This window comes from Theobroma umbraticum, unplaced genomic scaffold, assembly GCF_002168275.2.
Source record: "Theobroma umbraticum cultivar Fairchild unplaced genomic scaffold, ASM216827v3 scaffold_51.0, whole genome shotgun sequence".
NCBI lineage: Eukaryota > Viridiplantae > Streptophyta > Magnoliopsida > Malvales > Malvaceae > Theobroma > Theobroma umbraticum.
In genome coordinates this window covers 5,809,424-5,826,506 of record NW_018397260.1, presented here as the reverse complement: position 1 = coordinate 5,826,506, position 17,083 = coordinate 5,809,424, and the positions used below count along the sequence as shown (strand labels likewise).

General features: G+C 36.7%; 2 protein-coding genes across 4 annotated transcripts; both read left to right on the top strand.

The window, feature by feature from the left end:
• The first annotated feature begins 683 nt into the window (after nucleotides 1–683).
• Nucleotides 684–9,484, top strand: SDG25 (SET domain protein 25). 3 transcript variants are annotated; one of them, XM_021428318.2, is made up of 19 exons: nucleotides 684–881; nucleotides 1,153–1,303; nucleotides 1,402–1,864; nucleotides 1,945–2,061; nucleotides 2,245–2,547; nucleotides 2,636–2,983; nucleotides 3,064–3,441; nucleotides 3,556–4,071; nucleotides 4,168–4,609; nucleotides 4,701–4,853; nucleotides 4,951–5,375; nucleotides 5,471–5,593; nucleotides 5,707–5,787; nucleotides 5,898–5,951; nucleotides 6,034–6,185; nucleotides 6,382–6,421; nucleotides 6,545–6,601; nucleotides 8,391–8,525; nucleotides 9,121–9,484. In XM_021428318.2, exons 2-16 carry the CDS (start codon nucleotides 1,161–1,163, stop codon nucleotides 6,401–6,403), a joined length of 3,720 nt encoding a protein of 1,239 aa, XP_021283993.1. In that variant the 5' UTR covers nucleotides 684–881; nucleotides 1,153–1,160; the 3' UTR covers nucleotides 6,404–6,421; nucleotides 6,545–6,601; nucleotides 8,391–8,525; nucleotides 9,121–9,484. The 3 variants fall into 3 exon arrangements, with proteins under 3 accessions (XP_021283993.1, XP_021283992.1, XP_021283994.1); XM_021428319.2 differs by having other exon boundaries at nucleotides 685–881; nucleotides 1,226–1,303; XM_021428317.2 differs by having other exon boundaries at nucleotides 684–1,303; nucleotides 8,391–8,576.
• A 2,595-nt stretch (nucleotides 9,485–12,079) lies between these two features.
• Nucleotides 12,080–16,760, top strand: LOC110417063 (hydroxyproline-rich glycoprotein family protein). Its single transcript, XM_021429250.2, has 3 exons — nucleotides 12,080–12,765; nucleotides 14,217–15,401; nucleotides 16,398–16,760. The coding sequence occupies exons 2-3, from the start codon at nucleotides 14,645–14,647 to the stop codon at nucleotides 16,607–16,609; spliced, it is 969 nt and encodes a 322-aa protein (XP_021284925.2). The 5' UTR covers nucleotides 12,080–12,765; nucleotides 14,217–14,644; the 3' UTR covers nucleotides 16,610–16,760.
• The last annotated feature ends 323 nt before the right edge of the window (nucleotides 16,761–17,083 follow it).

Sequence of the window (17,083 nt, the reverse complement as noted above, 5' to 3'; positions counted from 1 at the left end):
GATCAAACTTTATATTTTTATTTTAAGTCAAATAAATTTTTATATTTTTTTGAATCAAATAAACCTTTATAATTGATAATTTATTTAATTAAAATATTATTTATTATTTTATATCATGTGACGTTAACGTAATATATTAAAATATTATAATTAATTATGATGTGATATATTGATGTATCATAATTGATAATAGTATCACATGTTAATTTGATATAATAACTTGATCATGAAATATTTTTTATTTTTTACATTAATATTATATCAATACTATATCAATACCATATTAATATAAAATGATAAGTGATATTTTTAATAATTATAATTAATCAATCATTAATTATAATAATTTATTTAATTTAAAATAAAATTACGAAAAATTAATTAAATATAATAAATAATAAATATTTATTTAAATATTTTTAAAATTTATTTAAGCATTATGCTATAATACTTTAATAATGATTGGGAGACTGTGAGGCCGAAGAAAATTGGGTTTTGAGAATTGCCTTAAAAGCATTGGCCCAAAAGTGAACTAAAATGCGAGCCCAACAAATGAGAGTAAATATTCCATAGAGGAAAAGGCCGGAAATAAGTTCACTAAAGAATTAAAAAAAAAAAAAGCCTGAAATCTGAATGCCAACTTGCAGCCCACAAAAGTGATTGATGGTTGATAATTTACCGACCGAGCAAGGAGTCAAGAGGGCAAAGGAATTTTCCTCTCCCCTCCAAGGCTGCAACCATAGGCAAATTAGTCCTGAATAGGGTTTACGAAGACCTGCAGGTGATAATGGTTTACCTCTAGTTGGGAAAAGTTGGAGCAGAATCGTATTACTCTATTGGAACCAGAGGAGTTGTGCGGATTGGCGGCGAGGATTGGAAGGGTAAGAAAGAGTGTTAAATGGTTGATTCTTTTTTCAACTGTGTGGAAGGATGAGAGGTTATGATATGCCCACATGCATGTTGTAGATTTCCTTTTTCTTCTTGGAGTTTTGGGCAATCCTATTTGCAGATGCAAATAGAAGTCTGGTCTGATTGATCGAATGGTGTAATGCGTATTACAACTATCGGCTTTTTTTTTTTTTAAAAAAAAAATTTTGTAATAGTAAATACATATATGACAATTGAGGTTGGTTCGGTTTGAATTTGGCTCAGGCCAGACCATGGTTTCCTCAACATCCCCCCTTGACGAATATGATCGCTTTCACGATTACCCTTTTTTTTCCAGAAAGCGGCTTAAAGTTTCAGATCGCAGATCAAATATCTATTCAGGCCTCTCTCCTGATTCTGCATCTTCGATTTGCGGGTATTATTATTGATATACTTCTTTTGTTGCTTCAGCTTGAGCCCTTCTTTTTCTCTGTGCGTGTGTGTGTGTTTTAAATCGTATTTATGATTCGGCAGTGATGAACAATCTGCAACGGAGATGAGTTGCCAATCTAATGGCAATAGCAGTGGTGTTCCTCAATCTTGTAATGACGATGGAGGTTCATGCCAAGACAAGAGTTACGCCAGCTATGCACCATCTTCTTTTGCGAGTGGATGGATGTATGTAAACGAACATGGACAGATGTGTGGCCCTTACATCCAGCAGCAATTATACGAGGGTTTATCTACTGGTTTCCTGCCTGATGAGCTCCCTGTTTATCCTGTGGTCAATGGGACTGTGATTAATCCTGTTCCCTTAAAATACTTCAGGCAGTTCCCTGGTCATGTCGCAACTGGATTTGTGTATCTCAGTTCAACCACAGCTTCCAATTGTTTCAAGTCTTCCCATACAAATTTCCAGAACATCCTTTCTCAATCACAAATCAACTGCGATGGTTTTGATGCATCCAATGACCTCATTTCAAGCTCTCTTTTGCAGGTATGATTGTTTTTTTTCCAGTTCAACCTCTTCTTTCCCCCTTTTCCCTAACACTTACTTCAAATGATTTTCACATGCAGTCAGGTGAAGATGCATGTTGGTTGTATGAGGATGATAAGAGTAGGAAACATGGGCCTCATTCCCTTTTACAACTATATTCTTGGCATCGCTATGGGTATCTTGCTGATTCTGTTCTGGTAAGGCTTGAAATTCTAACGTTATGACTGATGGTTCAAGTGCTAAATGATAAAAATATGAGCTGTTCATTTGTATCAACTGTCAGGTCCTATGGGTTTGTGAATTGTAATAGGCATGATGTATCATAGTTTTACTTACTATTTTCTTCTTATCTCTTCTTGTTGTAATTTATCATTTTGCAGATACATCATACTGAAGACAGGTTTCGCCCCATTAAATTGCTGTCTGTTTTAAATGCTTGGAAAGGTAGTCAAGCTTATGCTGCTGAAAATGAACGGGACTTATCAATGAACTTCATATCGGATATTTCTGAAGAAGTTTCTTCTCAGCTGCATGCTGGGATTATGAAAGCAGCTCGTAGAGTTGTGCTAGATGAAATAATCAGCAATATGATCTCAGAGTTTGTTGCTGCAAAAAAGTCTCAGAGACATCTAATGGTTGAATTATTCAACCAGGATGCTAAAAGTTTTCCTGATAGAAAAATGGTAATGCATGCAATGACAAAAAAAAAAAAGAAAGAAAGTTGATTCTGAAGTTTATTTATCTTAAAGCTCCAATTCTTTCTGTTTACAGATTGAAAATGCCCCCGAAATAAAAATGCAGTGTATTCCCATGTTTGAGACGGCAGCCTCCCACAATGTATCGGACCAGCCATGCATTCAAGAATCTACACGTGCTCCTGCAAGTATAAAATCTGTTGGAAGCATTGAAAATTTTTGGGGTTCTTATACAGTTGTTTGTAAGATGCTTTTTGACTACTGCATGCAAGTTATGTGGAATGCTGTCTTCTATGACAGTATAGCCGAGTATTCATCTTCCTGGAGAAGGGGAAAACTTTGGTTTGGTCAGCCTAATGTTATGGTGTCTGCTACTGACTCCAGGGATCATGGCAACGAGACTGAAAAAGTAACAGATAAGCCTGTAAGTAAAGCCTATATACAGTTCTCTGTGTGCACAGTCTATGTAATGTCCTTGAAGCTAATACTTTAATGGTTTTACAGCTCTTATCTGGGATGGAATTGATTGCTCATGACATTGATTGTCCACCGGGTTTTGAACTGGCAACAGTTGCTGGAGTTGATTCTGCAGAAAAGTCATCTTCATATGTTGTGCAGCAAATTTTATCCAAACAGAAAAGCCAATTGTGCAATAATGGCCCGTATGATGGCATGGGATGCATCCTTGAAGGTGTTGAAAATGAGCTCCATTTATCTATGAAGGTGTTTATGGCCAAGTATGTTGACAATCTTGTTAAAAGTGAAGCAAGAAGAGTGATTGGTTTGGAAAATGATGACAAATCGAAGGAAAATCTTGATGAAGAAGAAGCCGAGAAATCAGTTAATTTTTCAATAGATGATGAATTGAAAGAATTTCAAAAGGTTCATCCTGTTAGTTTTTCATTTCCTTTCTATTTTTTTAAAACTGTTCTAGTGAGACTAGGACACACAAGGATTGTATATTTCTGAAATTTAAATGAACATTTTGTTTTACAGCTGCAAGACGCCGTTGGATCTTCCAGTCAATGCCATCTTGCTTCAGAGTTTGATACTTCAGACATTTGTGGAGAGAAAAGATTCAGTTCAAGCAGAATGTCTGATTTGTCTGGCAATCTACAGAACCCATTACAATCTTGGACACCCATTTGTCAGTCTGTGTCTGAAAATTTGTATGTTACAAGGCAGGAAACTTTCATGGCTGGTGCATTTAAGAGATTGTTTGCTCATTTAGGGGACGTAATTGATGAACAAGAAGTTGATGAGCCACTACCTCCTGGACTTGAGGGTAATGCTGGGACGCTTGTTCCATCACACATTTGTAAGTTTCGACCTTCAAGGTCAGATGAGTGCAGCCCTAAGATTGGAGAATATGTTGCCGTGGCAATGTGTCGGCAGAAGCTCCATGATGATGTACTAAGAGAGTGGAAATCATCTTTTATTGATGTTACTCTTTATCAGTTTCTTATATCATGGCGTAGTTTGAAGAAACGCCGTGAGGCTGATAGCAAAGAGGTATTGATCACTGCTTTATACCTTATATTCCCACCAATCACCCCAGAATTTTGATATTGGGTTGAATAGTTTTGTTGACCTTTTCATTTGCTTCAGGAAAGGGCATTTAGTGTAGGTAGGGAAATTCTTGCTGCTTCTTCTGCCGTAGGAGATAAGCTCAGGGAGAGGTCAAAGAAGTCTCAGAGTTCAGGCTCCTCAGAAGTATCTTTAGTTACTGGTAAATATACATATTACCGCAAGAAAAAGTTGGTTCGTAAGAAGATAGGATCTACTCTGTCCACTATTGTCAATGGGTCACAGAATCATCCCGTTGAAAGGCCTCGGAAAAAAGAGGCTTCCAGAAATTTGTTGGATCATGCAGATCCAGAGCCAACTGCAGCCACTTCTGAAAAGGTTGGGGTAAAGAAAAGTGCATCTCAATCATCTACTGTTTCTAGGTCATCCAAAACCATTGCTAAAAGTAGTTTGCTCAATGATCACTCAATACCGAAGAGTGCAGGTGGTCACAAAAAAACCAAGGTTACCCCTGCTGTTCAAAGTATGTTACTTTTTCATCTGATAGGTTCTTGGTATTGCACAAGATAATAATGAACTTGGCAATGGTAACAGTTATTGACTATTTTATGCAGAAAATTTGGTCAGAGAAGGTGCAGTTCAAGTCTCCAGGGAGAGAGCATCAACCTTTCGGAATTGTGATGTTAAGAAGGTTGTTGGCAGGACTAATGGTATTGTTGGAAGTGAAGTAGAGCTTACTAATGCTTCCCGCAAGAAGACACTGAAAGGTTTTTTATTTTTTTTTTCATTCTAGATGTTTTTTGGTTTTATCTTAATTAATGGCATTATTTTAAATCTTTCTTTATTTTCTGTTATTTTCTTTAGCTCCCAAGGTGTCAAGGGTAAAAAGGAAGCAATTAGCTAATGATGAGCCTTCATTGCATCCAACCAAGGTACAGAAAGTGGCAAATTCTGCTAGCAAGCATTCTTCTTCTAGAGGGAATGCAGATCGAACTACCCATTCAATTAGATCCAGGACAGCAAATTCCTGTCCCAGATCTGATGGATGTGCGCGCTCTTCATTTAATGGCTGGGAGTGGCATAAATGGTCACTCAAAGCAAGTCCTGCAGAAAGAGCTCGTGTTAGAGGAATTCAGTGTACACACATGAAATATCCAGGCTCTGAGGTTAATAATATGATGCAGTCGTCAAACAGTAAAGGTCTTTCTGCAAGAACAAACAGAGTGAAGCTGCGCAATCTTCTTGCTGCTGCAGAGGGTGCTGATCTCTTAAAAGCAACTCAGTTGAAGGTGATTTTAAAATGATGTTTGTTATTGGAATATATTTGTTTTGAAATGTCTTGATGTGACCTTGATGGTTTTAAATTACTTAATTCTGTTTTTAGGCAAGGAAAAAGCGTCTACGTTTTCAGCGAAGCAAGATTCACGATTGGGGTCTTGTTGCGCTTGAGCCAATTGAGGCTGAGGATTTTGTCATTGAATATGTTGGAGAGTTGATTCGGCCCCGGGTAAGTTTGACTTGTTTAGAATTGGCTGTAGTATGTTATCCTATTTAGTCTAACTTTTTGCAATTCCTCTTCCGTTCATGCATGACCATTGATTAAGCTTCCAAATGTTATAGATATCTGATATACGTGAACGCTATTATGAGAAGATGGGAATTGGTAGCAGTTATCTGTTTAGGCTTGATGATGGATATGTGGTAAGTATATCAATTTTCGATGCCTGGGTCTGGATTTAAACTGAATTGTGGTTTTCTTTTCCTTGCTTGTTTTTAGAGGCAATCTTTTGACTTCTTATTTACTTGTGTAGGTTGATGCTACAAAGCGTGGTGGGATTGCTAGATTTATAAATCATTCTTGTGAGGTATGTGAAGTTGTAATTTTGTTCAGTTGTTGCCACATATGTGATTGATTGGTGCGGCTAATTTGAAATACTTGAAATGCAGCCTAACTGTTACACAAAAGTTATTAGTGTTGAGGGCCAGAAGAAGATTTTCATCTATGCAAAACGGCACATAGCAGCTGGTGAAGAAATTACTTACAACTACAAGTTCCCTTTGGAGGAGAAAAAAATTCCTTGCAACTGTGGTTCAAAGAAGTAAGATGCGATGGGATCTATGGCTGTGCATTTATTAACTTTGTGATCCTATTTGCATTATGCCTTATTGGTTTTGGTGCTTCTTAAGGGAAACTTAGTCACTTTATGGTTATTCATTTCATAGCTGCATATTAAAAACAAATTAGATACGCTGCCTGCCATTCTCTGCTTACTTTTTGTTCCTGCTTTTGTTCAGGTGTCGTGGATCTTTAAACTAGGATGCACACTTCCAATATGTATGTGGATGAAAATTGTTCCTTGACTTTGTCTTACTGAGATTCATATATGCTTAATTTGATGCAGATTTCCACATATTCATATTTATCTCTGTTCTCTTATCCATTGTATTTATTTTGTAGGACATCTGCATGATTCATTTCTCATTTTGTAAAGTCTGGAACAGTTGATGCCATAGGGTATGTAATTGTCTCAATCTTGTGAATATGTTTTTTTTTTTTTTGATTAGTAGGGTTTTATTAATTTAAAGAAACAGCAAAGTACCTGTTATACTGATATACAAAGGTTAAACAGTACAAGAACAAACTGGAAGCATACAGAGTAATAACAAAGGTCATTAGACCAAAAAAAAAGAAACTACAAGAGGAAAAAACAGGGACTAAAATTTATGTAAGCAAATGTCTTTACTGAGTCTTCCATTGTTGCTAAGTTTTTGTACATTCTAATGACTTTTGGGAACGTTGCAGAGACAATTTAATTAAAGTTTGCATTTAGTCTTTGTGCTTATTGAAAAATGAAAATGCTCAATCACCATTACACCCTTTTTATTTATTTGTAAAATGCATTCTCTGCACTTTTAAGTCTGGTTAACCAAGTGACAGTGTTAGCACCTTTGAGTGTGAAACCATTAAGTCTACTTATTTATCCTATTTTGCGTCAAAATGATTGTTGATATGGCAACATTTAGGCTGGCTTGGCGAAGTTAAAAATTGAAAAGTCTATTCTCAGTTTTCATTATTATTGTCTTCTTCTCTACTGCCTCTGATTCTTGTGATCTGCTCCAGATTCAAGTTAAAATGCTTTGCTTCCTTTTTGCAATCACATTTACACCTTGATTTACTCCTCTCTCCCTTTCTTCTTCTGATGCAACCTTCGAGGGAGCACTCACCGTTAGGGTGTAGGGTTTTCTCTTCACCCCCCACTTGAGAATTTAATAGAAGACAGCTCATCTGTTAAATTGTTGCTTGAATGGAAAAGTTTGGGCCTTATAAAGTTTCTGTTTGATAAGGTGCTCTAAGCGTTATTCTGATAGGATTGAGCTGATGAAGCTCTATGATGGTTTTGCCTCCTCTCAAAGGGAGTAGAAAAAAAAAATGTGAAGTAAAGCATCTGGGACACAGCAAATAAACACATGGCTAACATTAGAGTGTAATAAGACAAGCTTGCATACTTATTGCTCAGAGGAGAGATGTTGCTGTCTTGACAAGGCTGGCTGGAGTGAACTCTTGGGGTGGAGTGAGGGAGAGAGAGAGAGGGGAACCAGATGTAAGACATGGTTCCATAAAAGAAGAAAGAAGAAAATAGAAAAAAGATATAAAAACAAAAGAAAATGGTTTTATTAATTTATTAATTTTAGTTTTTGTATATGTTAATGCCTCTTGAGCTTATGTTTTTCCATGTCAGCAAGTTATTGGTTTCACATTAATGGTCTTTACAGTTTTTCATATGACAAATTGACTACACTTTAATGAATAGAAGTAGATGGAGTTTTATGAACATTCCTGACAAGTATATGGACTAATTGCAAATTTTAACCTTTGGATTATGCACTGTAATAATGGATGTGTTGTTATGACATACTTGTTGAGGGATGATGGACATGATAGCAAAAAGAATTATTTGTTTGATAAAAGGGCCATATGTGGTCGTGTTTTGGGAGATGGTTTGAAGTACTCAGGTCCAACACATATATGACGAGCTTAGGTATGGAGATTTGACCCTCCAAATATAAGGAAAATCTTATAGAGAAATTGAACCTTCCCATGTGGGACACATACCTAATCCAACAGTTACCTCAGAGGCCAAGCATAATATTTTGGGGCAAAAGCAGTTTAGACAATATTTTATGTTTTATGTAACAATCATTTATTTATTTATTTTTAATTATCCATTGATTGACATACATTTATATTGCTTGTTATTTCAGCTTACAGATTACTTATGTTCTTCATTCTTGATTAACTGTAGCTTGACATGCCCTGAGGTAGAGGAGCTTGGAATGTGTTCGCTTAAAGATTCTCAATGCCTTCCAGGACCCTGCTGCTAGAAAGTTTTGGTAGCTTGATGTACCAAGATGAGCTTTTGGCGAAGTACTTTGACAGGGTATATCAGCAATTGTTTGTCTCTAATTACCAAATTACTTACTAAATTTAGGTATTTTTAATAGCCAGTTTACATTTTAATTTACAGCAATCAACTGTTAGATATTGGTTCCATAGTTAATTGGCATGAGCTACTTCATTGGTTCCATAGTTAATTGGGCTGTGGTTGAGGTTTCGAGTTTTGGGTGATGTAAAGCTTCAGATTAGATGTCCTGATTGTATCTTTCTATATTCATATTCTTGTAGTTTTAACCCCATAGCTTGTGGTATTTAAGTTCTCTTTGCTAAAAATGATGAAAATCATATCTGCAAGACTGCAACTTATTTCAACCTTGATTGGGTTCTAATATGGTCAATGGATACGAGCTTAATCTTTATAACAATGAATTAAAAACTGCATCTACTTTAATAAATATCTCCATGAACGTTTAGTTGCTTATATTGAGTCTGCACACTGCCGTCTCAAGTGCTGAGTTTTTAAGATTAGCTTTTGGGTTATTCTAGACCTGTTGCATCCTCTTTAATATGCAATTCCAGTCATTAGAAAACCAATGACTAATATTTGCCATGAATGTGGACATTGATGGACGTTTCAGGTTATGGTCAAAGTTATCAAATAGGAGTGGATGATGGGATAATGAACTTTTTGCATCAAGTTTTTTGCCTACATCTGGAAGATGAATTACTTACCCGTGTCATCGTTGTTGTATATAACACTGTTGCAGATGAGTTCCTCCTCTTAGAATCTGTAATCAGTTTGTTGATTTCCTGCCTCTTGACATTTTGGACTATTAAGCTTTTGTACAAACATGCATTATTTATTCATTTAGTCCATATTTGTCATTTGTATACCTCTTTGGTCGTGTTCTGGTGGTTGTGGGAATTGTTGTGCCCTCAACTGCAAACATGCTTGTTTAACAAATTGAGAAGTGGAAAATTTAATCTTATACCCTTTGACAAGCTACCAAATTTTACATGGATTTTATTCTCGAACCATCTATCATAAGCTATCCATTGTCTCAACTTGATTTGAAATATTTCCAATGATTTATATTTATGGAATCTTTTCATTAGACACCAATAAATTGAGCTGTGTCAAAAAATTTGAAGCAATGAGAGGGGAAGGGATAAGAGGATGAAAACCTTAGTTTATTGTGTGAAATATTCTGCATGCCTGCAGGCAGTGGGTCATTATTGGTATGCTTTTGGAGATTTATCACTTCAGTTAATGGCAGGAGAATTATGAGTCAAAGATCAATATAAGTAGGATTTGTTAATGAAATGATGTTTGTGCTCCAAGTTTGCGTCAATTCGGCGGGTTGGAGTAAGCAATTCTCATTTGCCCCTTGCGGATGTTGAAGCACCAGCATCATGGGGACGCTTGTCCTCTTGCTATTCTAATACCATATTCAAAAGTTCCTTTGGCATCCTTTTGTCTTTTTTCTTTTCACTGTAATTCTGTTGGTTGCAGGCTTGAATGACACCTGTTTGGCGCAGGTCTATTTGCCTCTGGTATGTCCCTGCTCACTCCTTGCTTAATTAAAATCGCAGGTGTTGAATCCTGACAACCTACATCACCATATGCTTCTCTTGGCTAACAATATTGGCGGGAGTATCGTCCAAAGAAAAGACCAAATTCACCAAAAGGTAGAAATTTTAGTTTTGTGCCTACTCCCCTCCCCGGTATCCCCTCTGATTTCTACCTTTCTGTTAACTGAAGACGTACAATTGGAAAAGATTCAGTGCAACTGTGTCAATCGAGATGACCCATGGCTCTGATTGGTTCGACTCCGTTATAAGCAAATCTTCCAAGTTCTATGCATGTTAAAATATAGTGTTAACCAATCTCTCCAGTGGCCTATTCAAAATCTGTCACAGTACCTGGTTAGCATGGCCTCATCCTCGTGCATTTCCGCGTTCTGGTTGATTCTCAATGGGAAAAAAAGCAAATATAATTAATCATTGATGACCACGGATGTTGCCGGAACCTTCTCTATAAGGCACAGAACATTAGAAAAATTAAGAGCCGGTTGGTTTACCGATGGCTGTTCAATATCTTTATGTCTTGAAGTTGAAACCTCTGTGGGGCTATGGAAAAATCAACGTCCTTTCAGTAATGTGCATGCAGGTTATATTACGGGCTTAATTTGATGAGTTTGATATAAATTTGAACAATTTTTTATTGATGGTTTTGGTTAAAAATATTGCAGAGTCGGTCAACGTTTCTCGGACCAATTTCCATGAGAAGTAACTCCGCCTGTGTCTTGATTAACGCATTTATCTTTACACAGCCGGTCCCAAGCCCGGATAAAGGAGGAGGGTTGCACCGAGAATAGCAATACCACACGTACGGTAATGCCTTGTGCGATATCAAAAACATTTCGGAGAACAATTCATTCTACATTGGAGATGAGTTAGTAATCTGTTGTACCTGATGCACGTAAAAGATATTGCTCCAACGTTAAGGAAAATGGTCTTTGGCAATCCATAGGTTCATATTGTCTATGTTACATTTTCTTTCAGTTAAAATCTTAATTTGTTCCTTTATTTGCTGGTAGGTTCTCTTCCTCGTTGAAAGCAAATCGCCATCTTCTTTTGTCATCGAGGATTGTATGTAAAAAAATAAAAACAAAAATGGAGTGACTGAGTTAAGGTTTGAAGCCCGCAACTTGTTTGATTATCCCTAGTCCTTGCAGTTGCAGGAATTTTACCCTTTAACACATGAGGCGAACTGAGTTGGTTTGTATAGCTGGTTTTAAAATGAAGGCAACTTTTGATTTTTCCCTTTTAAGTGTCAACTCGTTGTATTTTTCTTTTCCCTACTTGAGAGTGTTGTTTCGGTTGCGTTGATATCCATGTGATAAGAAAACCGGAATAATTATGCCAAAACAATGTGGTTTAACAGTTGCCTTTGTTAAAGTATGCCCTAAAGTATTTTGATGTCTCTTTAGCAGTGAGCAGTACGCAATATAAAGAAAGAAAGAGGAAGGAAGAAAGAAAGGAGAGATTCAAAGAAAGAATGAAGGACAAAAAACAAAAGGCATGGCCTAAAGGGAAACTATTAGTAAAATAAAACAAAAAAAGGCAGGGGTTTGGAACTTGGGAGGGAAAGAAGGAAAAAAAAGCAAGCGTGAAGCGTGCATGGGGCAACCTGGGCACAAGTTGTTGATATGGGCGGTGGGCGGAGAATCCATCAAATTGAGGCCCACCCCAAGCCCACGGCACCCAGCTCTAACTTTAATGCCTCTCTATCTCTCTGACTGCAAGTCTGAATACTGCTAATGTGCTTGCTATGTATTCCATTCTGCTTTCTTTTTGCTTATTTACTTTTGATTTATATTTTTTTTATAAACAAAAGGAAAACAGTACTCCTAATCCTAACCCTTTTTTAGAGAGAACACTACTCCTACACCAGTAAGTAAAGGTAAAAGGGGAAAAAGAAAGGAGATAAGTACTACTTAAAATAAAGAAATAAAATACTAACAGTACAAGATGACAAAAATTATATATAAAAAAAAGGTAGGGAGTAGGCATAGAGCAGTGTAAGTAAAGCGTAAACAGTGCTGCCCTCTCTCTCCATCCCTTTCTACATCAGTTGAATCCTTTTGGCTTTATATTTGTCTTTCCTTGTCTCTTGCACTCGCTATCTCCTCCATTCTATATTACTATAAAAATTAAAAATTAAAAAAAAAAAAAACAAAATCCATCCCTTAGCTCGCTGCTCAGCCCAGTGTATCAAATATTATTATTTTAATTATTTAATAATGTTATTGATTTAGTAGTGGTGTTATTATTAATGTTTCTGTTTCTCTTGGTCCTCAGAAGTTTAGTATAGATTTGTGATTGAGCTTCACAAATCGCAATCAGGGCTCACGCAGGGGTTTTTTTTTACAGTGGCGACAGCTTTTAAGTCTCAACGACAAAGCCGCATCTATTCATTTTTTTATACTTATTATATATACACACTGAGTTACTAACTAACTATGCTATGGCTAAGATACGGAGTAATACTAAGAATAATAGATTAATTTATAGATAGGCTCTCCTCACGGGTCCGTCTTTTCCAAATGTTGTGCAAGAAATGTCATGAATGATGGATTTGGCTTCATCAACCTTCTTCTGTTAATTTTTATTTTATTTATTTCTTCCATTATTTTAGTCTACAATTTCTTGATTCAGTTTGAAAGAAAGAAACGCCGACCATGGGCTCCGAGCAGAACAGATTCCCTCAGCAAGAACGGGTACGTTTTTTTACTTTGCCTCATTGTTTAGATCTGTTCCTTTTGCCTCCAACTTTGTCTCAGATCTGATTTTTCTTTTTCTTCTTTGTGCTACTGCTACTGCTACTGCTACTGTGCTCAGATTTGCTTGCGAGTTGTGTTTTGTTTGTTGTTCTTTCTTTTTTTCGTTATAAATAAAGATAGTAAAAACAATTAAAGATGATGATTTAGAGGAAGAGGAAGAAGAAGAAAGAATTGATCTGAGCTGGGCCCATCTGATCAAGACCTACACTCTGATGAGATGTTGGATTTCTTGGTGTGGTTAATTGGCGGTGTGTGATTTGTTGACTTGTCAATTTCAACATAACTCATCAGGAATTTAATTGTATTTTTTCCCTTTTTTTTTTCTTTGGTTGATAGCTGTACTTAGCGTATTGCACTCTTCATCTATAGATCTAACTAATTCACCAACTTACTTACAACTCTGCTTGTTTAATTCTGTTGACCAAACAACTTTTGTCTTCTGCTATTGATTACTACGTCCACCTCAAATCCATTCTCTTGAGCTTGATTTACCTCACCTGTCTCTTCCATTTCCCTTTCCTTTTCCTTTACTTGTTCTGCAGTGTCAAACCTTTTGTCAAAGTTTCTATTTATTCATTGTTGCTCATCGCACCTACACAAACTATCTTAAAATCCCAACACTTAACCGCATTTCAACTCCAGTACTAGATCTAAATCTTAACACTATTGCATGTTTACTAACAGCACTGCTAAACCATGGCTAAGTTTAGGGTATAGGGCTCCATTCTTCTTGACGTTCATTTTCTTTTATATGGAATTGTTCCCGTTGAGGGAACATGAGTTTTCTTTTTTTTTTTTTTTTCAGAATCGTTTTGATATTAGGTGGAAGTACGTGGGTTTGGATGATCATTTGGTAATATTGTTATCTTTACATTAATCTGTACACACCAAGTTGCACGACACCATTACTCTCTCATCTCTTTTATGATTTGCTTCCTCTCTTTCTGCATGTGTGTGTGTGTGTGTGTGTGCATTTTATCATATACATCTGTTTTTATATGACATGTACATATTATACATATATGCTTCAATGTGCTCTCTTTTGCATGTTATAAAAATGCTATTGCCTGAGCATATTACAACTACTTGATTTCTTGTACCCTAACTCTGAAGAATCTGAGTATTTGTCGTCTGCACTGTCTTTCAATGTCACAGTAGCTCTAGAGATGTATGTAGTGCTCACTTGCGGTTTCTGAATTCATCTGGCTTTTGTGGAAATTATGCCACTGAAATTCACACACCACACACACACACACACAGAAAGTTTAGTCATCTTACTAATTGATAATTTGTTCTTGAGGATTACTGGTTTTAATTTGTTTAATTTCAATTTTCCTTTCCTGTTGACTTGTCTGGGTCAAGCTTACAAGGTTTAACTATGTTGCCAGCGAAAGAGATGGGGAGGGTGTTGGGGGCATTTTCCTGTTTTGGTACACAGAAAGGTGGAAAGCGTATTGTACCTGCATCTCGTATTCCTGAGGGCAATGCATCAGCCACCCAGCCAAATGGACCTCAAGCTGTGGGTTGACCAACCAAACTACTACCTTAGCTCCATCACTTCTAGCACCACCTTCTTCTCCAGCATCCTTTACAAATTCCGCACTCCCTTCAACAGCACAATCACCAAGTTGCTTCTTGGCATTATCTGCTAACTCACCTGGAGGGCCATCATCCACAATGTTTGCCACTGGACCATATGCCCATGAGACACAACTAGTTTCTCCTCCTGTTTTCTCAACCTTTACAACTGAGCCCTCAACTGCTCCACTCACTCCTCCTCCTGAGTTGGCCCACCTGACTACTCCCTCTTCACCAGATGTTCCTTTCCGCGCGGTTCTTGACATCTTCTGCAGATCTTAAAAGTTCTGATAAGAATAATTATATCGCTGCAAATGACTTTCAATCTACATATTCACTTTACCCCGGGAGTCCTGCCAGTAGCCTCATATCACCAATCTCTAGGACCTCAGGTGATTGTTTGTCGTCATCCTTTCCTGAACGGGAGTTTCCTCCACACTGGGATCCTTCAATTTCTCCCCAGAATGGCAAACATTCAAGGAGTGGTTCTGGAAGGCTATTTGAGCATGATGTAACTGGTTCCTCCATGGTGTCTCAAGATACAAATTTCTTCTGTCCTGCTACATTTGCACAATTCTATCTGGATCAGAATCCACTTCCTCATGCTGGGGGGAGATTAAGTGTTTCCAAGGATTCAGATGTTTGTCCTACTAGTTGCAGTGGGCATCAAAATAGGCAAAGTAGAAGTCCTAAGCAAGATGTGGAAGAACTTGAAGCTTACAGAGCTTCCTTTGGATTTAGTGCAGATGAAATTATCACTACTACTCAATATGTGGAGATTACTGATGTTACAGAGGACTCTTTTACCATGACACCTTTTCCTACAGATAAACCTTCTTTCGAAGAAAGTGTGGAACTCACATCAATTGGCAAAGGACTAAATACAGAGAAAATAGAGGAAAACTTGCTGGCTGAGAAGAAATGTAAATCAAAACCTGAATTTGTTGATGAGGTCGTACACCATGACATGCAACTGTCATGCAATGGATTCGAAGGTGAAGTGTCCTCTACTTGATCTAAAATTCATTATTACTGTCAGTTTGTCAAGAAATTATGGGAAGAAAATTTTAAAGAAACTGGAAATCCTTGGCAACTTCAACATTAACCTTCTAAGCATACTGGATATCATCTATTCCATAATTTCTAAAAAATAAATAGGACATAGGCTATATCTTGTAAATTTTATCTAGTTTCGGTTTCTCCAGATCATGCAGTAAATATTTCATATAATGGTATCTTCTATTGAAGAAAGAGAAGAAAGGAGAGAAATGATAGTGAGGAGTGAAGAAAAGTGAACTTAAATTTCTAAATGAGAGGAATGAGATGATATTACAATACTGAAAGTTTTTACCCATGTTTTGCACTTTAATTGATGGATTAGATTTGTAAAACTGTGAAGCACTGTTTTTATTTTGATCTTTTATTTCTATTTTGTTCTTTCAAAATCTCACTAACTAAGAACAATAGGTTATATTTACTCCTTTTATACTTCCATCTTGCTATCTGAATGACTCTACATTTCTCTCATGATGATAGTGCAAGTGATAATTAATGTTTTGTGCATCCAGCATAATTTCTTAAGTGAGGTTCTGTTTGTCCAATAAGATTGATCATTTCGAAGAAATTCTAAGGGACAATTTGTAGTATTATTTTTCGTACTTTATGATGTATTTAACTATAAAATCCTAGGTTAAGATTTTCTGATAGCATGTACACACACACAGTCACACCTAGAGGGACCTATTGTGAATTTTCATGCTCGAACGGAGTAAACAACAACAGGCATGACTAGTGCTGTGATAAGATTGGAGGCCATGAAGAATCAAGCAATTCATTACTCAGAGAAAATTTAAGTTCCAGAGCACCTGGACTGCTTCAGGACAATATTTCTCTAAGATGTGTCTAGTCCATCTTAATAGAATTCTCATCCCACTGTGTTCGTTTTCCCTGTTACCTGAAAAATGAACAATGTTGTTTGCTTAATGATGCAGATCACAAATCAAGGAGGCAGGTGAGTAATGTCACTGGATCAAGTACGCCTGTCAACCATACCCTGACTGATGAAGAGGGTATATATTTGAAGAAGTGTTCGTCAAGGAGCAGGAAATATCATCTGGGGTTATCAAGCTCTGATGCGGAGATTGACTACAGGAGGGGAAGAAGCTTAAGAGAAGGCAAAGGGGATTTTGCGTGGCACAGCTAAAGGACCAAAGTAGAAACAAGTTATGAGCTGCTTGTCCTATGTAGTAAACTGCAGGTTTCTTTTGTTATAACTTGTGTTTAAGGGTTCTTTTATGACAGGTGGAATGGAATGATCTTAACTTGTGATCTAACCAGTTGCTCCCTTTCTTTGTTGTCCATCTCTCATGTCAGGTTTGTGACCTGATATCTCTCTGATTATGAGTGTATTCTGTTATGTGCGACCCTAACTTCCTGCTTCACTATAACTTACATGTGTGATATGCATGTAATTATATATATATATATAATTATTATTATACTTTTTGTAAAATGCAATATTACTGGACTCAAATTAGTAAGGATATATAACTTTTTCCACATGTCTATCTATATGTATATACGGAAATATTCTTTGCATAAAATATAAAAATTAAAATATCCATTTGTGACCATTTCATCCACTGGCTTCATTTTAAACTCCTTTTTTAACCTTGAT

What these genes read in the sequence shown, in the direction of transcription:
- SDG25 (XM_021428318.2), top strand. Translation starts at nt 1,161, where the DNA reads ATGGTTTCCTCAACATCCCCCCTTGACGAATATGATCGCTTTCACGAT. An exon ending in GGTTACCCCTGCTGTTCAAA is followed by an intron (nt 4,610 to 4,700) that starts GTATGTTACTTT and finishes TATTTTATGCAG; the next exon opens with AAAATTTGGTCAGAGAAGGT. An exon ending in GAGAGTTGATTCGGCCCCGG is followed by an intron (nt 5,594 to 5,706) that starts GTAAGTTTGACT and finishes CAAATGTTATAG; the next exon opens with ATATCTGATATACGTGAACG.
- LOC110417063 (XM_021429250.2), top strand. Translation starts at nt 14,645, where the DNA reads ATGTTCCTTTCCGCGCGGTTCTTGACATCTTCTGCAGATCTTAAAAGT. An exon ending in GTCATGCAATGGATTCGAAG is followed by an intron (nt 15,402 to 16,397) that starts GTGAAGTGTCCT and finishes TTAATGATGCAG; the next exon opens with ATCACAAATCAAGGAGGCAG.